A 23,084-nucleotide genomic window follows, 5' to 3' on the forward strand; every position below is an offset into this window, starting at 1 on the left:
TTATGCAGCTGGTTGTAGACAAAGCTTCTGAAATAGGAGAAGTCCTTAAAAACAATGAATGGGTGGCACAACATCCAGACAGCTACTGTGTCTCTTGGACATCTGATTGGTGCGCCTCCAGGAGAACGAAGAGAGCAATGGAGGGAAATAATGCTATTGGCCTGACAACATGCCTCTCCCCCTCTCCCCTGGGTGTCAGGCTCAAGACCAAGTCTGATTGCGATTCCAGCTTGTATTACTTTTTTTTAAAAAAGGTTCACAGTACTTTTCCATGTACAAAATGCTTCATAGTTGCTTTATGACTCATAGCTCATTGCTTCTGTATTGGATGTTCATAAAACACAAGTTGTGCAGTAGTCTTTATCACTGTGACAAAGCTTTTTTGACTTATTTAGCTTGACGTTTGTTCTGGCCTCCTGGGTTCTATTTGGAAGCTGGACACACCCAGACCAGACAGTAGATGAGAATGCCCACCAGCAGGAGAGATAGCATGGATATAGAAGAAGCAGCTACAATTATAGCTGTGCAGGATTCTGAAAGTGAGAAGAAATGTAAGAGAAGAAGAAAGCAGGGAGGCCGGGCAGGCAATGTCCCTAAACATCAGTAAAGGTAACAGGCAAACTAAATCAGCAGTGGGGAGCCTGTGGTCCTCCAGATGTTGCTGAAATGCATTTCCCATCAACCCCAGCCAGCATGACCAAGCGAGAAGGTAGATGGGAGTTGTAGTCCAACAACGTCTGGAAGGCCAAAGGTTCCCCACCTCTGATCTAGATCTGAGGGAGAAAGAAAAACACAAACATTCATAATATCACCCAACTTAGGTCAAGGTTCTCTAGAGCATTAATAAGCAAATTGAATACTTCAGTTTCAATGTGTTCAACAAACTTGGGGTCACAGTTCTCAAACAGTAAATTCAATGTCACGTTATGTCCCACAAAATTAGCTCTGAACATGCAGTGAATTTAGAGAATGTTATTGCTGAATGGGCATATCTGATTATATGTCAGCATCAACTTTCAGTACCTGAAAAGTTACACTGTACTTTGGAGGTTGCCTTGCAAAAATCTGCTCTTTAATCCTGAAGCACAACAAAGGGCAATTCAGATTTCCCGCAGATTGCCATTTACTGTATTCTGATTTAGCTTTAAAGAGTGGGTTTTCACAAGGAATACTAATACTAATTTTATTATTTATACCACACCCATCTGGGCGGCTTACAGAATATATAAAACATAATAAAGCATCAAACATTTAAAAAAATTCCCAATACAGGGCTGCTTTCAGATGTCTTCTAAAAATTATGTAGTTCTTAATCTCCTTGGCATCTGAAGGGAGGGCATTCCACAGGGCGGGTGCCACTACCGAGAAGGCCCTCTGCCTGGTTCCCTGTAACTTCGCTTCTCACAGTGAGGGAACCGCCAGAAGGTCCTCGGAGGAGGGGAAAGCTCTGGATCAACACCCACCCACACAAAGAGTGCTTGGACATGGAGCTGTGCCTGGAAAGGGTGGAGGGCAGGTAAGGGTGGGTAAGCCCTAAGATACTGGGGAGTGGCTGCCAATCTGAATAGTAATTACACTCACTTGCCCTTGTCACTCAGAGAAGGGAGAAGACGGTAGATGAGCAGCAGCCTCCCCCAACCTGGCGCTCTCCAGCTATTTTAGACTACAGTTCCCATCAGCCTCAACTAGCATGGCCATGAGGGCCTGGGTGGGGGCTGATGGGAACTGTAGTCCAAAACACTTGCAAAGCTGGAGAAGGCTGGTTGGTTATGAAGGAATCTGTTCCCTCATCAATGTATTTGTATTTGTGTGAGCATTTAAATTACCTGTGGTAGCTATGCACTTACGCTACATGAGGACAATGGTTCTTATACATTATGGTGAGACTGAAGCTTCACACTCCCAAAGTGGGGAAACTTATTTAAATGTTGCAAGCTATGAGCTGAAGCATTGATTCAAGTAAAACAGTGGTTGGTTGGTTTGTTAAAAGGGTGACTGAGAGCACATGTTATGCCTACAAACTCACCAGTTGTCCTGAGTGCCACCTTGTGGGATGCAGCAGTGAAGGGCTTTTTGTGGGGGCTGAAATCCAGCGTCACATGACAGGTTGCCGCCTTCCCATGGTCCCACGGTCCCAGGGTGATGGGGTGGGTGACTGTAACGTTGGCACGCTCAGGCCTGGTATAGTTCCAGAGTTTCTGCGAATGTAGCCTCTCTGCCCCCTTGAAGAAGGTCACTGTGAGCTTGCTGAGGGGGGCTACTCTTACAATGTGGCATTTCAGGTTATAGTGCCAGCTGTGGCCTGTGGAAGACTTCTGGAGCTCCATGATCACCTGCTCTGGAGGGTCTGAAATAACACATAAAGCAAGGGAAATATTAAGATTGCCAGGCAGCCCACTGGGCTTCCATGTCCCCCCCCCCCTCCACTGCACTGCCAAGATCTGAATGTGTCAAATGCCTCTTGGCAGTGCCGTCCTTGATTCAAGTTGTCTCTACAGGGTTCCTTTAGATGGAGGATGAATGATGCATTGATGAGGAATGAGGCTACCTGCCACCCTCCCTCTCCCCCTGGCAGCTATGGATCTGGCGAGGTAGGAGGAGGAGGAGGAGGGGGCGGGAGTGTGGAAACGTCCTCCCCCCCCCAGGTTCCCCAAGGTGTCTTTAACGTCCAACAGATGGTGATATTGCTACACAAACGATGGCATCTGTTCCTTTGACGTCCACTGGAGGGTGCTATTTGTGTACACAAAATCATGTTTTTACCTGTGACAGGTGTGACATCTATATAATTTAAGTTTATGCAAACACTCGCATATTGGAATGGAACGTTGTGTCAAAATTTCAATGCAATCTGTCAAGCAGTTTCCGAGAAAAGTGGTTGCACACACATGGACATTTTACATAGATAGATAGATAGATAGATAGATAGATAGATAGATAGATGATAGATAGATAGATAGATAGATATATTATATAGATGTCACACCTGTCACAGGTAAAAACATGCTTTTTTAAAAAAGCACCATCTGTTGGACATCAAAGCAACACATGCTATACTAAATATTTTACTCCCAGGACGCCTTGGGACACTGGGTGGCGTCCTTCCGGCATGAGCACGCAGAGGCTGCTGGGAGTGGCTGGCTGGCGGCTCCTTCTGGGAGGGCGGGGGCCAGATCCTGCCCATCACTGCTGCCACCTTGCCTCTCCCTGCCGCCCTCACCATGTCTGCCTTGGAGAAGCAGCTACAGCTGGGCTGCCTGCCCCCTCGGCTGCCGGGACCCACTAGGGGAAGCAGCCAGGCCCTCCCCAAGATGTGCATGGGCTATGCGAGGGGGAGAGATAGAGGTGATGGGGTGGCGGGTGACGTCACTCACGAGGAAGATGGCATCACGTGGCAGGGGGAACCAGAGAGAGAGGTGTTGTGACGTCAGGCAACTGGGGTGGGGGACTGGGGCGCTGAGTGGAGGAGGGGCCTGGGTTTGGGGAGGATGAATGGGGCAGGGCGGGGTTTGCCCATGGTTTATTTTGGGGGTGGGTGGGGTGGCGGGATTTTCCAGAACACGTGTGGGTGGAGGAGTCTGCAAAATGAAGGGGAACTCTGAATGTGGGGGGAGGGGGCACTCTCTGCTTTCAGTGGAAGCCTGGTGTGTGTGTCTTATCTATCAACAAAGCTCAGGCCCAAACTTTGGAATTGTGCACTTTACAGCTAGACATGGATTACTTCTCACATGGACAATTCTATGTTGTGTGTTCTAGAGTCGGCAAACCAGACAATCTCTATATCTCCACCGACAATGGAACAACAAAAAATATTGTATACCCACAACCATTGTGAAATTAAACATATTAGAAATGTACGTTTTCTCTTCTTTTCCATTTAACAGACTGAACCACAGCAACGCGTGGCCAGGTAGAGCTAGTGAACCATATATCTTAAAGCAGGGTTAGGCAACCTAAGGCCCGTGGGCCGGATGCAGCCCAATCGCCTTCTCAATCCGGCCCGCGGACGGTCCGGGAATCAGCGTGTTTTTATATGAGTAAAATGTGTGCTTTTACTTAAAATGCATCTCTGGGTTATTTATGGGGCATAGGAATTAATTCATATTTTTTTTCAAAATATAATCCAGCCCACCACATGGTCTGAGGGGCGGTAGACCGGCCCACGGCTGAAAAAGGTTGCTGACCCCTGCCTTAAAAACACTTATCTCTTCTGTGCCTTAATTTCTCAACAGAAATGCAATCCTGGTTAAATGCTAAGACCTCTGGGCTCTTGCTATCGCTCAGAAGAGATTGCAGTGGCCTGTGTAACAATATCTATATCAAGTCACATGTATGAGAGTCTAGAGGGACACCTTTTTTTAAAAAAATGGATGGCTTCCATTGCCACCCTCCTCCCAGGTGCAGCTCCTGACTAGGTGGTGAGAGAGGAAGAAAAGGTACTCTCAGGCTAACCCACACTTCTGCTTGTTCTGTTCCTAGAGAGCATGGATCTCTAGGAGACTTGTCACTTTCTCCACACCCTTCCTAAGGAAAATTTGCTCTTCAGCTCTAAATCAGAGAAAACATCAATTCAGAGAAAACCCAAATTGCCATTTGCTCCAACTGAATGTGAAAGAACAGTTTTCTCCAGGGAAAAGCAGCAGGACAAGAGGAAGTGTGGATTAGTCCTCAGATACAACATTGAGACGAGGCTAGGTAGGTTGTAGAGGCCCAGTAAGCCTCACAAAAACCTGTGCTTGTACAGACTTCTACTTGTCCCACGTCTAGAAAGTACGGGCCCAATAGGTTTTCCCCTTGCCCCGTTCCATTCCCAGGGATAACCCACTCTTTAGTGATAAATTGGAACAAATGGCAATCTGGGGAAAACCTGAATCACCGTTTGCTCCAACTAAGCACTAAAGAGTGGTTTTCCTGGGGGAAAAGCAGCAGGACAAGAGGAAAGTGTGGATAAGCCCTTAACTCCTCAAAACCAGACACTTGTGCTAACATAGCCACCATGCCCCAAACTCAGTGGTGTAGCGTGGGTTGTCAGCACCCGGGGCAAGGCAAGTAATTTGCGCCCCCAACCCGTGGATTTTAGCACTCGAGTCTCTTCCACTAGATTAGATGACCGGTGGTGCGCAACCAGCCACCAAGCCCCATGGCTCCGCCGCTGCTACCCCCCACCCTGATTGGCGCACGCCCCCCTCCCCAACCTGCCCCCCTTTGATTTGACCTTAAAAGCTGCCACTCAGAAACTAATCTTTTAACAAAAAAATAAAACCAGTGGGTTTACGTATGCCTAACTCTGCATCAAACTGGAATATAAGCATCATGGATCTAATTCAGAAAGCTTTTAGATGGTACAACTATAGGTGAAGACCAGCAGCACAGCGTCAGTTGTAGGCCACTGGGATCCCCACCAAAGCAAAGCAGGACACGCTGAGCCGCCTGCACAGCCATGCAGAAAGGAGCGCAGCTGGCCAATGCGACCCTTGGTGGGCAGAGAGGAGCATCGGGCCACGCTGGGGGTGCCTGGTTCGCCCAGCCCTCCTGGCACCCGACACACTATGACCCTGGTGAAGACTGATTATGAAGCTAAACACACTTCCTACAGTGCCCTATCTACCTCAGTGGTAATAATTCCACATGGTTATGTATTGATCTTTTACTCACTGTAAACTCCTGTACACAATTTGATACTCAAGTCATTGCATGGGGGTGAGGTGAGAAGAGAAAGCAAGTGAGCATTCATTTAAATGAACAGCACAGAAAATATGCTCATCAAATTTGCAGATGACACCAAACTGGGAGGGGTAGCCACGGAAGACAGAATCGGGAATCAAGAAGACCTTAACAGACTGGAGAACTTGGCCAAAACTAACAAAAGGATTTTCAATAGGGACAAATGTCAGGCTCTACACTTAGCCAGGAATAACTAGCTGCACAAATATAAAGATGAGAGACACCTGGCTTGCCAGCAGTACATGTGAAAAGGATCTAAGGGTTTTGGTACACCACAAGCTTCACATGAGTTAACAGTGTGATGCAGCAGCAAAAAAAAAAAAAAAACACCTAATGCTATTATAAGCTACATCAGCAGAAATATAGTATCCCAATCAAGTAGTACCACTGTATTCTGCCTTGGACAGACCACACACATGGTGAACTGCAGTAGCATAGCAAGGCACTGCAACAACTTTGGCTAAGGTTTCGACGCCACTGGAGAACTTTGAAAACCTTGTAGCTCATGACTCTTGCCCACTGCAGATCACACTGCTGCCCATTGACAAATATCCTTTTAAATCTTTTTAGATAAGTGATGATAATTCACTGCCTCTGTTGCTACTATTATACACATGTTCCAGCCCTGCAGGAAAACTGAGAGCAGGAGGTCCCTCCCTGCACAGCAGGTGCACTGCTAGGTACTTGAGAGCATAGGTTATCATAGAATCATAGAGTTGGAAGAGACCACAAGGGCCATCCAGTCCAACCCCCTGCCAAGCAGGAAACACCATCAAAGCATTCTTGACATATGCCTGTACATGTGAAAAGGATCTAGGAGTCTTGGTAGACCACAAACTTGACATGAGTCAGCAGTGTGATGCAGCAGCTAAAAAAACCAATGCAATTCTGGGCTGCATCAATGGGAGTATAGCATCTAAATCAAGGGAAGTAATAGTACCACTGTATTCCACTCTGGTCAGACCTCACCTGGAATACTGTGTCCAGTTCTGGGCACCACAGTTCAAGAAGGATACTGATAAGCTGGAACGTGTCCAGAGGAGGGCAAGAAAAATGGTCAAAGGCCTGGAAACGATGCCTTATGAGGAACGGCTTAGGGAGTTGGGTATGTTTAGCCTGGAGAAGAGAAGGTTAAGGGGTGATATGATAGCCATGTTCAAATATATAAAAGGATGTCATATAGAAGAGGGTGAAAAGTTGTTTTCTGCTGCTCCAGAGAAGCGGACACAGAGCAATGGATTCAAGCTCCAGGAAAGAAGATTCCTAAACATTAGGAAGAACTTCCTGACAGTAAGAGCTGTTCGGCAGTGGAATTTGCTGCCAAGGAGTGTGGTGGAGTCTCCTTCTTTGGAGGTCTTTAAGCGGAGGCTTGACAGCCATCTGTCAGGAATGCTTTGATGGTGTTTCCTGCTTGGCAGGGGGTTGGACTGGATGACCCTTATGGTCTCCTCCAGCTCTATGATTCTAACCCCAAGGCAGCTGTTTTCAAAATATTTTTGTGCACCTACAAACCTTAGATTTCAGGTAGGTAGCTGTGTTGTTCTGACGTAGTCGAAACAAAATAAAAAAAATTCCTTCCAGCAGCACCTTAAAGACGAACTAATTTTTTATTTTGGTATGAGCTTCTGGAAGGAATTTTTTTACTTAGATTTCAGCAAGGCAGCTCATAGCTCTCCTGTGGTGGTACAGCTCCCTGAGAATCAGATCGACATTAGTATTTATGATATCTTACAGTAAATAGTTTTTATAGTTGGTAGAAATGCATGTGCAAATTAACATAAAAACACCCTGTCATAGGAGAACAGCCACAGAAGAAAATATAAACTGCCTGGTTACAAGTAAAAACACAGAATACATTTTTAAAACCTTCTTGGCGTTCAGACTTTTTCTGTACGGCACAGGAGCAGCTATGGAAGATGGAAGAAGTGCTCACTTTGAAGGCGAACTCATCTTCTTCCATCCCCAGGAAAGTGGGGCGCTGGGCTCCCTTTTGCTCCTCCTGCCCCTTTGGGAGAGTCTCCTGCAGAGGGTCGGGAGCTACCAGGGAAGAGGATCGCGATGCGGGGCTGCAAAGAGCTTCGCGCTCTGCTACTGGCGGGAGCCGAGGCGCACAGCTGGCGGGCAGGAGGCCGCGGAGCCGCCGCCACCGTGCACGCCAGGCCGTGCATTGCAGCCTCTGCGAGGACAAAGGCAGCCGAGCCGGCGCGCAGCTCCCGAAGGCCCTGGCGGGGAAGGGCGCTCCCTCGCCCCCGTCGCCCCCAAGGGAGCCAGGATGGAGGCGCGCGCCAGGAAATGTCCTCTCGGGCACGGCGTGGCGTGGCGTCGCTCTTCCTGTCGGTCGGCCTTCCTCGCCTGGGCGGAGACTTCTTTCCTGCCCCTTCTGATTGGCTGCTGGAGGCGCTTCCTGCAGCCAATCAGTAGCGTGCTGGAAGGGGCGACTACGCCCTCCCTGCGGACGTGGGAAGCGGCCCCAGGCAGCGCTGGGCAGCGGGCGCAGGGCGCAGGGCAGCGACGGGCGGCGGGCAGGCGGGCCAAGCAGCGCCCCTCCAGATGTTGCACCCGGGGCTGCATGTTGCGCCTGGGGCTGCTGCCCCCTCTGCCCCCCCCCACGCTACGCCTCTGCCCAAACTTTCCCTGGTACAGCCACTTACATGCCACTCCACTTTATTATTTGATGCCTTTTCAAAGAGGGGCACTCCTAGGGCTCAGATCTGAGGTTGCGTGGCTGGTGACATCCCCCCTGCAGTCTTGCTGTGGAGTGCTTACGGTGGGGTTTGCCACAATGTCCCCAGATTCATTGTTGCCTATTTCTTTTAGAGAAAGTGGGGCCTCTGATGTGAACTCACCAACAGTCTGCAGCAATTTGCTGAGGGAAGCCTTTTCCAAGAAGGGCCCTTCCGGCCTCAGGTCCAGAGCTGCGTGGCAGGTGACTTCCTTTCCATGGTCATTCTGCTGAGCGGTGATGCTGCTGCTTGTCACCACAACATTGTCGGCTTCAGGATTCCTGCGGTCCTCAAAGGTCTCCACATACAGCCTTTTCTTCCCTTTAAACAAGGTCACGGTGAGGTTCCGGATGGGGGCAACGTCGAAAACTCGACAAGTCACATTATACTCCTTACCCACCTCCACCTCTGGCAGCGGATCCAACACTATGCGCTCCGGAGCTCCTGGAACAGAATAAAAAGTGACAACTCTTCATTTGTTTATCTATTTTAGAGGGCGCAGAAGAACATAAGGGTGCAGGTTCTGCCTCTCTATGTCTCCTTTGGAAATAATCATTCCTGTGTGGCCCCAGGTGGTGTGCCCAGGCCTTGAGGCCCATGAGGTCATGAGGCAGCCCCTCTCAGCCCACTTCCAGCTTCCTCCTTTGCAAAGTGAGTTGAGCCAAAGGTGAACTGTTCCAGAAGCTTTGCTAACACCAACTTGGTAGTCAAGAGAACCCCACAATTAACTGGTGGTTGTTGTAGCACTGAGCTGATTTATGCTTATATTATATAACTGCTCTATTCTGAACTTAAAAATGGAAAGCGTAATGCTGGTGGCCAACAAAAGAGGTTTAAAAGACGTTTAAAAGAGGTTTAAAGACAAATCTAAAAAAATGTAGTATAAACACCGAGAACTGGGAAACACTGGCCTGCGAGCGCTCCAGTTGGAGAACAGCCTTTACCAAAGGTGTTGTGGGCTTTGAAGACACTCGATCTCAGGACCCAAGGGAGAAACATGCTAAGAGGAAGGCACGCTTGGCAAATCCACACCGTGATCAGCTCTCGCCTGGAAACCAATGTCCCCACTGTGGAAAGACATGCGGATCCAGAATTGGCCTCCACAGTCACTTACGGACTCATTGTTAAAACCGTGTTTATGGAAGACAATCTTACTCGGCTACGAGTGATCGCCAAAGAAGAAGAAGAATATTCACTTGCTTTGATATAGGCTAAATGGCATTGCTTTGATGCTATCCTTACCTGTGGGCTTGGGATACTGGGCTCTGAGCCCAGGAAGGGGAACTATCTGTCAGACTTGGGTATTTGCCACCTATGCCCTCATCTGGGCAGGTGAAGCAACGGGAAGCCTTAGGCAAAGTGACAAATGTTGATTTGTGTATGAAGAATGTTATGCACATTTACTTGGGCACGGACAAGCCATCTCTGTGCTGTGGTCTGTCCCACATCTGCAAAGACTTGGGAAACTGGAAAGCTGATTTGCAGTAAGTCTATACCTTTCTTTAAAAAGCTCTGGAACTGATCACTCTGGTGCCTTTGACACCCTTCTCCGGTTTACCTGCACCCAACCCCTCCCCACCAGGCTTCTTTGGACGGGACAGCAGAGCCAGAGCAGAGTCTGGGGATGCAGTCCCTCAAAATTCCACCAGAGGGCTGGAACCTTTCTTTGATTGGCTACCAAGATAGCTAGCCAGAGGGGAGGGGAGCCAGCACTTGGGGAGGGAGAATAAAAAGAGCAGTTTCTGAGGGAGTGTTGCGATAGAGATAAGGACATGGGCGTAGCCAGGATTTTTGTTTTGGGGGGGGGGGCAGAAACAATGTGATTGGTCAGTTAGTTAAGTATTTCTATTGTTTTCCTTGATTGAGGGGCGCAGCTGCCCCCCTGCCCTCCCTTGGCTGTGTCCGTGCATAGAGATAGAGATAGAATATCCAGAGATAGTTTTGGAAGGGAGAGTTCTTGAGTTGATTCAATGTGTGTAACATCCACTCTGGGGAAATTATCTACAGCTAGAGAAACGAATCTCTTGGCCTAGCCTGGAAGACAGTGTTGAGTGTTTTGGGAGAGCATTCAGACAGGAGTTAACCAGAGGGCTAAAGCTGAGCCAGGAGAAGTAGAAGCTGTGAGGATATCGTCTCCTTGGGTCTCCTTCCAGTGAGAAGGGGAGAGATCTAGAAAGAGGAGACTCCCAAGATGGGCAAGGCAGGAAGAGCTGCTTCTATCTGGACAAATGGAGAGGTTGAGAGAGACAGAGGCTGGCTGGCTGGCTGAGGGAAGTGCCCCCCCCCCTGCCAGCAGCAAGGGACAGGGGGCTCTGCCAAGAGGCTTGTCCTGCCACCGCCACCAGCCCAGCTCCTGCTAAGAGGCTACTGTGGCACCACCACAAGAAGTGCCTCTCTAGGGGGTCCTAAGGAGGGGCCATTGGGCCTGTCACTCCTTGAGTCTCATAGGCTGGGAAAAGGCTACTCTGACACCAAGGGGCTCGGGAGCTAGAAAGACACTATCACCAATCCACTAAGTCTGCTGGGACCAGAATGAACTCTGGGGCCCTGTGAGAATGCAAGGCGAGCCAGAAGTCACTGAAGAGGACTTGCTGTTGTTTTGCTATTTTGTGGGCTTTTGGACCTGCGAGGAAAGGAGCGCAAAGCTGGATCAAGGGCCTGCTGGTCTTGTCGTGTTTAGGCATATTTCACCTCCATCCCAGGGATCGTGGGGTATTTAGTGTCCAACTCCTTCAGGATGCACACAAGAGACAGAGCTCCTGTATGTACATTCTGCAAAATAATCGACTGAATTATGCAAAACAGCAGCCTGAAATGCACAAATAATGGGGAAATGAAAATTTGCTTTGTTTGCTTCCATCACAAATGTTACCCCTTGAAGTCCCTGAAGGCAGGCTGCCTTGATGCAATGCCTCTGGGTGCCGAGACCAGACTGGATGGGCTTTGCAGGGGAAGGTTTTCCTACTGGTTGTCTTTCAATGTAATTATTTCCTTCAATGAAGTCAGAATCTGTGGATCTCCTAAAAGCTATTTCTGTTTTAGGATTATTATCATCATCCATGTTTTGTACATGTTTTGTATACCGCCCTTCATCTGCAGATCTCGGGGCAGTTCACAATATTGTTTTAGGGCTAAACTGGGCTGGTGAAGGTAGAGCTGGGAATGTCCCCTGCCTGGAACCCTGGAGAGCCACTGCCTGTCAGTGCAGACAATACTGAGCTAGGTGGGCCAATGGTCTGACTTGACATGAGGCCGTTTCCTGTGTCCTGTGTCCATTTCATTTTAACCAAATGCTTTTGTGCACATTTAATATATCTGCCAGGCATCCTGGGGAATCTGCTCTCAATTACAGTACTGTGCTGGATGGGCCGATGGTCTGACTCTGTATTTCTTATTTTCCTTAACAGGACTCATGGCAGCTTACAGATAAGAACAAGAACCACTAAAAAGTCAATTATTAAAATACAACTGAATATTGGTAGAATTAAAACGATATAACTATTTGAAATCTGTTTAAAACATACCAATAGTTACCATAAAAGCAGCACAGCACCAGCCCTCTCAATAAAAGCAGTCAGTTCTCAAAGGCCTGTTGGAAAAAGAAAGGGAAGCCACGGGCACTTTCTTGTCTGGACCATAGCTGCCAAGTTCTCCCTTTTTTTAAGGGAAATTCCCTTATGCTGAATAGGCTTCCTCGTGAGAAAAGGGAAAACTTGGCAGCTATGGTCTGGACCCGTGCTGAATTTGAATCTGTGGCTCTAAAGCAGAGGAAACCCCTCCCTGTATTTCACTGAGCAAGCTCCACTTTCTTTCAAGGTGAGCTGAATGATTATTCCAAGGCAGTCTAAAATATGACTTACGGTAAACGGTGATGGCTGCTTCCTGATGTGTACTACTTTGACATGAAGCATAACACAATGCTTTTGGTTCCCAGCTGCGGACGCTGGTGAGGCTGAAAGCTCTCCAAGTAGGACCGTCCCCTGCTGGAACATTGTTTAAGCTGGTCTCCAGGCCAATGTTATTGCAACTGGCACTGCAGTTTAATACAATGGAGCCTCCAAATTCCACCACAGGCTTTCTGGGCCAAATCCTCAGAAACTCTTGCTCCTGCTGAGCCCCTGAAAACACAACAGATACAACTTGTATGAAAATGCAATAATATAGCGGGGAGGGTATATAAATGTTGAGAAAATGTTTGGGGGAAGCAGGGGCACTGAGTGTTGGGGAAATGCCCTGGGGGTGCCTGCAAGCCCCCGAAAGTCTGAGCATCCTCTGGTACGTGCAGCTCTGGAAAAGGCATCTCCCTTCTCCCTTCCCTTCCAGTGTGCTTCCTGGCGACATATACCAGCTGGTATATGCACACTAATCTTCTGGCAAAACACTGCAAGAAGCGTGAGACATCGTAAATCTAATCTACTATTTACACACTATGTACAGCACTACTGGGTAAATCATAGCTTTAACTATACGGACTTTGTCGACAAAGGTCCGTATAGTTAAAGCTATGGTTTTCCCAGTCGTGATGTATGGAAGTGAGAGCTGGACCATAAAGAAGGCTGATCGTCGAAGAATTGTTGCTTTTGAATTCTGGTGCTGGAGGAGACTCTTGAGAGTCCCATGGACTGCAAGAAGATCAAACCTGTAAGCAACAGCAATGACACCCACACACTCTGTTGGTGAGGTGTGAAGTTTGTTCCAAAAAAACAATGAAAACAACCAAGCGTAAGTTTGCAGCTTCCTGCTCCAGGCTACTGGCTACTCAGATGATGACTCATCTAACTCTCTGGCATGATTCCATCTCCTTTTAACCCAGGGGTGTCAAACTCAAATTCATCGGGGGCCGCATCAGCAGTTTGGTCACCCTCAAAGGGCAGGTTGTATCTGTAGGACTATGTGTCCACTCTTTATTATCATAATAAATTATTGTCACTGCATTCAATTATTACTGTTTTTTGTAATAATGTAAGTAATAACTAGCTCTGAAAGCAGAAACATAGTCAGAATAATGGCAAGTAGATATTCAAATGTACAATTATTGTACAATTTATTGAAAAATGATTTTTGGTAAGTGCAGTGGGTGGTGGAGGCTCGCTAGGGTTTCATGCAGGACCTTTGCAGAGCTACTAGTACCTGGAGATGCTGGGGTCCTTCTGCATGCAGGATAGATGTTCTGCCAGTGAGCCACCACCCTTCACCAAAGGGACTGGCTGAGGTTGACTCACTGGAGCTGCTCTCCTGGTTCCAGGGTTTAAGGGCCAGAAGTATAAAGCAGCATCCTATGTTTCTGAGGAGAGGGAGAGGGAGAGGGAGAGGGAGAGGGAGAGGGAGGGGAGGGGAGGGGAGGGGAGGGAGGGAGGGAGGGAGGAAGGAAGGAAGGAAGGAAGGAAGGAAGGAAGGAAGGAAGGAAGGAAGAAAAGAGGGAGTGGGAGGGAGAGAGGAAGGAAGGAAGGAAAGGGGGGAGAGAAAGAAGAGTAGGAAATAAGGAAGGGAATAAAGAAGGAAATAAAAAGAAAGAGGGAGAGAAGACAGAGATAAAGAAGGAAGGAAGGAGAGGGAAAGAAAAAATAAGAATGAGAGAGAGGAAAAAAGAAAGGGAAGGGGGGGGGTCGCTGCCTTGATTCAGCGCCAGAAAAGAGCGTGAAGGGACCCAGGGGCAAAAAGCATTTCCCGTGCAGTGGGAGGCAGCAGGTGTCCGTTTTAGGAGAAGTGCGTAAAGCCTCAGAGTTGCACGTTCGTGAGGCTGAGCCGCTGCTGAGCTCACGTTCATGAGGCTGAGCCGCGGCAGGAGGAGGAAGAGGTGAGGCAAGAGGAGGAGGAGGCGGCGGCTTGCCAGGTCAGTGCCCGGCAGCGCCGTGCGGTGAGTCCCGAGCCTCTGGGACGCAGCAGTGCTCTGTAGCACTTTGAATCCCCCTCCTCCTCCACGCGGCACTGCTGGGTGCTTTGTTTGTGCTTCAGCAGCAGCAGCAGCAGCAGCAGCCATTTCCAGGCGCCGAGCCGTGGCAGGAGGAGGAGGATTCAAAGTGCTACAGAGCACTGCTGCGTCGCAGAGGCTCGGGACTCTCCGTGCGGCGCTGCAGGGCGCTGACCCGGCAAGCTGCCACCTCCTTCTCCTGCTGTGGCTCGGGGCGCTCCACGCAGCGCTGCTCCGGCCGCCTTTCTACCCCCCCCGCCCCAGATGTTTGTCGGCGCTTTGTCGGTGCGGCGCTTCAGCAGCAAGGTCCCGCTGCTGGGTCCTGCTGGCTGGGGCGCTTGGCGGGCCACATGACGAGGTCTGGCGGGCCGAATTTGGCCCGCGGGCCTTGTGTTTGACACCCGTGTTTTAACCCTATGCTCGAACACCGCCCTCTGCCTACGCCCCTGTGATTTCAATTTACTCCTATCTTGTAATCCTCCCCTCCTGCATTCCTTTCTTTCTTTATTTTTCCCCTAAATTATTTTTATTGATTTTATGAAAAACATAAAAGAAAAAAGAGGAAAACAAAACAATTCACACTTATTATCCATCATTAAGAGTAAAAGAAAAAAAGAGAAAAGAGAGAAAAAGCGACAAACCTAAAAGGGAAACAGAAAAATGTACATATTTCACAATTTTCTCTCCCCAAATGACCAATCTGTTGCCTGGATTGTGTTTCCTCTCTCTCACTGGGGAAGCACCCTTCCAGGTCAAATCTTCATCAACTGCCCAAGCATTATAGTCATTCCATGGGACGTGTTCTCCCTCGCGTTCCTTTAACCTTAAAGGCCCAGGAGCAGACTCGGACAAACTCTCTTCCGAGCCCTGATGTATTTCTCCCATTTGCTCACCCCTCCCAGCCAGCTCCTCTGCCCCTGTCAATATAAGCCTCCCTTCCCGTTCCGGGCTACCAGCCAAGTCCGACAGCTGAGCATTATCACTTGTCAACTCTAACCTAACAAAACCTATCCATTCTGGAGGAAATCAGCCCTGAGTGCTCACTGGAAGGACAGATCCTGAAGCTGAGGCTCCAATTCTTTGGCCACCTCATGAGAAGAGAAGACTCCCTGGAAAAGACCCTGATGTTGGGAAAGATGGAGGGCACTAGGAGAAGGGGACGACAGAGGACGAGATGGTTGGACAGTGTTCTCGAAGCTACGAACATGAGTTTGACCAAACTGCGGGAGGCAGTGGAAAACAGGAGTGCCTGGCGTGCTCTGGTCCATGGGGTCACGAAGAGTCAGACACCACTAAATGACTAAAGAGCGACAACAATGTACAGACAAAAGCATAATGGCGTCCTTTCTCTCCAGCTCCGAGAGAACAGACAGGCACAAGTAAAAGTGAAAGTACATTAGAGAAGAAGAAATAAGACTGTCTTCCATTTCGCACACTCGTCCCAGACAGGCATGTGATTTACAACAATCTCATCTGCAGCATCGGAGGAGTGAAATTGCTAACACTGAGTAGGGGGGGAGTGGGCCCATATTTCTGACAAAAGGGACAGGACATCCCAAAGTTCTTTGCAGCCATGTGTGCATGCCATGGGGCATGCTTGCATTATGTGCACAAACTGAAGGGCATCAGCATGCCCCATAGCATGCTTGAATAATGTCAGCATGCTCGCAGCGGTGGGTGCTGACATCATGAATACATGCCATGGGGCATGTGTGCATGGTGTGCTGACATTGCATGGCCTTGAGCCTCCTTAACTGTGGGGACAATGGGGGGGGGGGAGTAAGGGCTTGTCCACAGTTCCTCTTGTTCCACTGCTTTCTCCTGGGGAAACCACTCTTTAGCACTCAATCAGAGCAAATGGCAATTCAAGTTTTCTCCAGATTCCAATTTAGTACTAAAGGACGGGTTTTCCCTGAGAAAGGAGCAGGGCAAAGGGAAAACTGCTCAGACCCGTGCCTGGAAAGCATAGGTCAAGCAGAAAACTGTAACCCATAAGAGAGGAACAGACAAAAGACAGAAAAGGGTATGCCAGGGATGGGCGAACTTGGGGAGAGTGTAGCAGGCCAGGAGATCACTAGAGGCCCAACTGTCCTTTGTGGCTAGGAGCGCCTTTTACCAGCTGTCTGGTTCGCCAAGTACAGCCATTCCTAGACAGGGGAAGTCTGTTCACTATTGTACACGTTTGTAACCCTGAGGCTAGATTGCTGACATGCACTCTATGTGGGGTTGCCCTGGACCTAGTTCAGCAGCTCCAGGTGGTGCTGAACACTGTGGCCAGATGGCTGGTGGGAGCTTCTGGTTGAGAACATGTGACACCACTGCTGCCACTGGCTGCCTATCTGATACCAAGTCATGTTCAAGGTTCTTGGGTTCAGGATACCTCAGGACCATCTGCAGGAGTGTCTCTAGTCATTCCCTGCGCTGGTGAGGCTCATATGACAACAATGAGAAACCAAGCCTTTTATCTCATCCACCCGGTCCTATGGAACTCTGTACCAATCATAGAGGCTGAGGGGTGGGCAAAGAATCTGCAGCAGCCTTGTGCACACGCTGCACGACATGCTGATTTTAATTGTGCAGCCTGCCAGCGTGCTCCCTCCACTCACACACCCTGTAGCATGCACATGATGTGCTGACATCACTCGTGCATGTCATGTGGCACCAGCCCCTTCAATTGTTGTGGCAAGGTGGCATCCTTGCTGCCAATAGAGATGCAACAGGTGCCTTCTGGGCCAACTTTTAAGCAGCTGTTGAAAACCAGACCTATGCAGGCAATTAAGAGTACGTCTCCCACTTTAGTCTATTAATGTTTGTTTTTAATTCCTTTTTGCTTTCAACTTATTGTTAACTGCTTTTTATATAGCCTCTCCTGGTATGCCCCGCGGAGGACCTTAAGGTCCACAAACAACAATATTCTGGAGATCCCGAGCCATAAGATGGCTAGTTTGGCCTCTACTAGAGCCAGGGCCTTTTCAGTACTGGCCCCAACTTGGTGGAACGCTCTTTCCCAGGAAACCAGGGCCCTGCGGGATTTGTCATCTTTCCGCAGGGCCTGCAAGACAGAGCTGTTCCGCCTGGCCTTTGGGTTAGACTCAGCTTGACCCCTGTGTTTTTCCTCCCTCATGGCTTGGATTTATGGAATACTTGAATTGAGGCTGCACTTTAAATTTTAATACGGTATTTTAATCTGTATTTTAATTAATTGTTTTTATGTTTTATTGTAATTCTGTTGTAATATTGTAATTATTATTATTATTATTATTATTATTATTATTATTATTACGTTTAAGATTCATTGAATTGTATAGTTGAAAGGGACCCACAAGCTCCAGCCTCTGAAATATTGTTATGATGCAGTGCTATATAAATATATTTAGAAATAAATTACAATAAGTATCAAGGTTCCAAACCATATAGAACCTAAAAGTTAACAGCAGCACTTTAAATACTTCCAGATGGTCACTAAATCAAATGTCTACAGTGGTACCTCGGTTGACGAACTTAATTCGTTCCGGAAGTCCATTCTTAAACCAAAGTGTTCTTAAACCAAGGCACACTTTTCCTACTGAGGCCTCCCGCCACCGGTGCCCTTCTACTGTTCAGCTTTGTTTGGCTTCCGGGGCAAAGTTTGCCAGCCGGAACACCTACTTCCAGTTTTGCGGAGTTCATTGCCCAAATAGTTCATTAACAGGACTGTTCGTAGACCAAGGTACCTCTGTACTGGAAATTAGGTTTGTGCAATTAATAGACTTACCTACCTCTCTTTGGCTCCAGACCAAAGAGAGTCACAGAAAATTTGTTTTGGTGTTTTGGGGTGGGTGAATCAATTTTCACTTTCTGCTACTCCCCTTTCAGTGCCCACTGCTTTCACATTGCTTTTGTTTCCAGCCATGCTCATAAATATTTCTGGTGTGCTTCTGAATGGAGCATAGCCTTATAGGTTTTCTCCCTTTTGACGCCTCAGATTTGCACAAAACCAGCTAATTGCACAAATTACCATATTTTTCCATGTATATATTTTTTCAAGTTTAAAATTGGGGGTCATCTTATACATGGATAGAGCATATGGGGGATTTCTTTATTTGGAGTCCCAAAAAATAGGGGTCATGTTATACACGGAAAAATATGATACATGAAAAATGGTGTGCCAGAAATTGCCTGATTGTACACTTTTGTATATTTGCTGGGTGGGTTTTTATTTAACCCACCATGGTGCCCATGCAGCCATCTGTGTGCATGCCCCACATCTGTATTTCATAGCATAGCAGAACCAACACATTAGAAGGCAGGGACAAACACAAAAGGGAATGGCTACTGCTATGGATGGGAAAGACCTAAGCTGCTCCTCATACACTGTATGTGTGGCTGTGGACTGGGGGGGGGGGGAATCAACCTCTAAACAATGCCCCAAAGTGGACAAGCCCCTATAAACAACCCACAGGCATATCAGAATAAATGCTCATTGCAGTACACCTTGACTTCCCAGCAAATCAGAATGAATATCAATAACCACTAAATAAGCTTTGTGCAAGCAAATCATTGCAAATGCTGAATAAAAGCTCCTCTGGAGGAGCCTTTTGAAATGGGATTGAGCTGAGTGTACAGTCCCAGTTTTGGAGCACCAACCTGGAAATGGTGTGAGGATCACGGCACACCACAGAAAGTCTATGCAGAGCTTCCAGGGTCTCATTACTGTTAAGAAAGAGAGAAAAGCAGAGTTTTAGCATCCAAAAGAATTCTTTTAAAAAACCTTCTCTCCAACCAACCATTAAAAGGAATCCAAGGTTTTTCCCCTTGGCTTACTTCTTCTGGTTTAGAACCATTGCCCAATGCCCCATTGATGAGTTTGTAAAGTTGTCATCAACACCTACCCAAATGCTTACATGAAATAATGTCAAGAAATATCAATATATAACCAGCAATTTTCTCATCAGGGGCATATGCAGCGGCATTGGGTCCATTGTGTCGAGTACTGTCAATTCTGTTTTCAAACATCCTCTCAGTGGACATCTGTCAGTATCTAGTTTTTCTAGTTTTTTTGCACTCCAAGTTGATTTCTTTTTCTTTTTCAGCAGGCTTGTAATGTTTAAAGTTTTGTTGCTGCTGCTTTCTGTTTTCCTTGAGTGCTCACTGGAAGGACAGATCCTGAAGCTGAGGCTCCAATACTTTGGCCACCTCATGAGAAGAGAAGGCTCCCTGGAAAAGACCCTGATGTTGGGTAAGATTGAGGGCACAAGGAGAAGGGGACAACAGAGGTTGAGATGGTTGGACGGTGTTCTCGAAGCTACCAACATGACTCTGACCAAACTGCGGGAGGCAGTGGAAGACAGGAGTGCCTGGCGTGCTCTGGTCCATGGGGTCACGAAGAGTCGGACATGACTGAATGACTAAACAACAACAAAAGGTAAAGGGATCCCTGGCCCAGCCGTGACCGACTCTGGGGTTGGGGCGCTCATCTCACTCTATTGGCCGAGGGAGCCGGCGTTTGTCCATAGACAGTTTCCAGGTCATGTGGCCAGCATGACAAAGCTGCTTCTGGCGAACCAGAGCAGCACACGGAATCACCGTTTACCTTCCTGCCGGAGCAGTACTTATTTATCTACTTGCACTTTGACATGCTTTTGAACTGCTAGGTTGGCAGGAGCTGGGACCGAGCAATGGGAGCTCACCCCGTCGCAGGGATTCAAACCACAGACCTTCTGATCGACAAGCCCTAGGCTCTGTGGTTTAACCCACAGCACCACCCGCGTCCCCTTCTTTTATATTACTGCAGGCAAAGAGCATATTTAAACTTCCTTTAGATTACTGCAGTTTAAATATGCTCTTTTGCCTCTTTGACACCTATTTTTCCCTTTGCATTTTCATGGTGTAAAGCTACCCTGAATACCCTTTGAGCAGCAGAGCAGGGCATTACTTACTTACTTACTTACTTACTTACTTACTTACTTACTTACGGTACTTGCAATGCCAGCGTGGGCATGTTTAATCATAGAAGTAGGTCCCACTAAGTTAAAAGGGACCTTCTCCTTCGTGTGATTGCAGCCATACTTACTCTTAACTTAATTCATTTCTTTCATTTTGACTTATTGCTGTCTTTTTAATTGATTTTAATTTTTTAATCAGTTTTGTAACCTTTTTCAATGAGGTAGCATTTAAACATAGCAGATAAACAATTGAATTTACTCTGCCTTTCTATTAAGTAGCAACGCAAATCTGAAGAAGTGTGCATGCACACAAAAGCTCATACCTATGACAAACTTAGTTGGTCTCTAAGGTGCTGCTGGAAGGATTTTTTTATTTTTGTTTTGACTGCATCAGACCAACACAGCTACCTACCTGTAACCCATAGATTTACTTCTTTTCCTTCACCATGTTCCTCTCCTCCCCTTGCTCTGTGAAACTCAGGGATATACATGAGGTTGTTCCATTTTATTCTCAACAACTGCCATGTCAGGTTGGCCAGGCTGAAAGAATGATGGGCCAAACAAGATCCCCCAAGCAGCTTCTGTCAAAGGCAGCAGTTTGGCTTCCATTATCCACCCCCACCTCTGGCTAGCTAGAAGAGGAAATCCCAGGGTTTGTGCACTTTCCCCAGTTCCCAAGAAGTGACACGGAGGAGGCTGGCTCACTTACCTGCAGGGATAGTGACAATAGTGGCTGGAAGAGTAAAGAGCACCCAAGCAAGACAAATGGCACGCCGGGCAGTTGGTGTTCTCTCCTTGCTGTGAGACTGCAGGATGAGCTATATGAAGATAAAGAGAGCAAGCTACATGCAGGAAAGATAAGAAGGCTTCCGCTGGGGGTGGACTAAGGGCACTGCCATATATCCTTTCTGCTAGAGGAAGATAAGCCAGCAAAACTCAAGAGTGCCTAGAAAGAACATTCTGGAGGAGCAGGTGGTGGATTTCTGCTTTGCATCACCAACAGATCACCTTGGGCACAGCCTAGCCAAAGCTAAGTCGCTTTTAGTAAGAGGAAGAGTTGGGGGAGGAGTCTGTTCACTATTGTACACGTTTGTAACCCTGAGGCTAGATTGCTGACATGCACTCTATGTGGGGTTGCCCTGGACCTAGTTCAGCAGCTCCAGGTGGTGCTGAACACTGTGGCCAGATGGCTGGTGGGAGCTTCTGGTTGAGAACATGTGACACCACTGCTGCCACTGGCTGCCTATCTGATACCAAGTCATGTTCAAGGTTCTTGGGTTCAGGATACCTCAGGACCATCTGCAGGAGTGTCTCTAGTCATTCCCTGCGCTGGTGAGGCTCATATGACAACAATGAGAAACCAAGCCTTTTATCTCATCCACCTGGTCCTATGGAACTCTGTACCAATCATAGAGGCTGAGGGGTGGGCAAAGAAGCAGAACACTCCAATGTGTTCTGCTTCAATTTGACTCATTTTACAAAGGTGCTTATTCCTGGAGTGAATATGCAGTTCTACTCAAGAGTAAGCAACTAAGCGAAATAAAGCCATGGAACGCTTATTTGCCTTCTATCTATGCATTCTGACACTCCAACAATGTGTTCTGCTTCAATTTGACTCATTTTACAAAGGTGCTTATTCCTGGAGTGAACATGCAGTTCTACTCAAGTGTAAGCAACTAAGCGAAATAAAGCCATGGAACGCTTATTTGCCTTCTATCTATGCATTGTGACACTCCAACAATGTGTTCTGCTTCAATTTGACTCATTTTACAAAGGTGCTTTTTCCTGGAGTGAACATGCAGTTCTACTCAAGAGTAAGCAACTAAGCGAAATAAAGCCATGGAACGCTTATTTGCCTTCTATCTATGCATTCTGACACTCCAACAATGTGTTCTGCTTCAATTTGACTCATTTTACAAAGGTGCTTATTCCTGGAGTGAACATGCAGTTCTACTCAAGTGTAAGCAACTAAGCGAAATAAAGCCATGGAACGCTTATCTGCCTTCTATCTATGCATTCTGACACTCCAACAATGTGTTCTGCTTCAATTTGACTCATTTTACAAAGGTGCTTATTCCTGGAGTTAACATGCAGTTCTACTCAAGAGTAAGCAACTAAGCGAAATAAAGCCATGGAACGCTTATTTGCCTTCTATCTATGCATTCTGACACTCCAACAATTTGTTCTGCTTCAATTTGACTCATTTTACAAAGGTGCTTATTCCTGGAGTGAACATGCAGTTCTACTCAAGAGTAAGCAACTAAGCGAAATAAAGCCATGGAACGCTTATTTGCCTTCTATCTATGCATTCTGACACTCCAACAATGTGTTCTGCTTCAATTTGACTCATTTTACAAAGGTGCTTATTCCTGGAGTGAATATGCAGTTCTACTCAAGAGTAAGCAACTAAGCGAAATAAAGCCATGGAACGCTTATTTGCCTTCTATCTATGCATTCTGACACTCCAACAATGTGTTCTGCTTCAATTTGACTCATTTTACAAAGGTGCTTATTCCTGGAGTGAACATGCAGTTCTACTCAAGTGTAAGCAACTAAGTGAAATAAAGCCATGGAACGCTTATTTGCCTTCTATCTATGCATTGTGACACTCCAACAATGTGTTCTGCTTCAATTTGACTCATTTTACAAAGGTGCTTTTTCCTGGAGTGAACATGCAATTCTACTCAAGAGTAAGCAACTAAGCGAAATAAAGCCATGGAACGCTTATTTGCCTTCTATCTATGCATTCTGACACTCCAACAATGTGTTCTGCTTCAATTTGACTCATTTTACAAAGGTGCT

The 23,084-nt window shown here is 47.3% G+C and overlaps 1 protein-coding gene across 1 annotated transcript; it reads right to left on the minus strand.

Annotated features, from left to right (window-relative positions):
• Nucleotides 1–372: 372 nt before the first annotated feature.
• Nucleotides 373–21,603, minus strand: LOC118079108 (intercellular adhesion molecule 3-like). Its single transcript, XM_060268773.1, has 7 exons — nucleotides 21,571–21,603; nucleotides 20,992–21,100; nucleotides 18,985–19,050; nucleotides 12,308–12,565; nucleotides 8,571–8,891; nucleotides 2,027–2,347; nucleotides 373–533 (listed from the first exon to the last, which is right to left on the minus strand). Exons 1-7 carry the CDS (start codon nucleotides 21,601–21,603, stop codon nucleotides 424–426), a joined length of 1,218 nt encoding a protein of 405 aa, XP_060124756.1. The 3' UTR covers nucleotides 373–423.
• Nucleotides 21,604–23,084: the final 1,481 nt, after the last annotated feature.

The sequence above is a fragment of the Zootoca vivipara genome, chromosome 16, assembly GCF_963506605.1.
Source record: "Zootoca vivipara chromosome 16, rZooViv1.1, whole genome shotgun sequence".
Classification (NCBI taxonomy): Eukaryota; Metazoa; Chordata; class Lepidosauria; order Squamata; family Lacertidae; genus Zootoca; species Zootoca vivipara.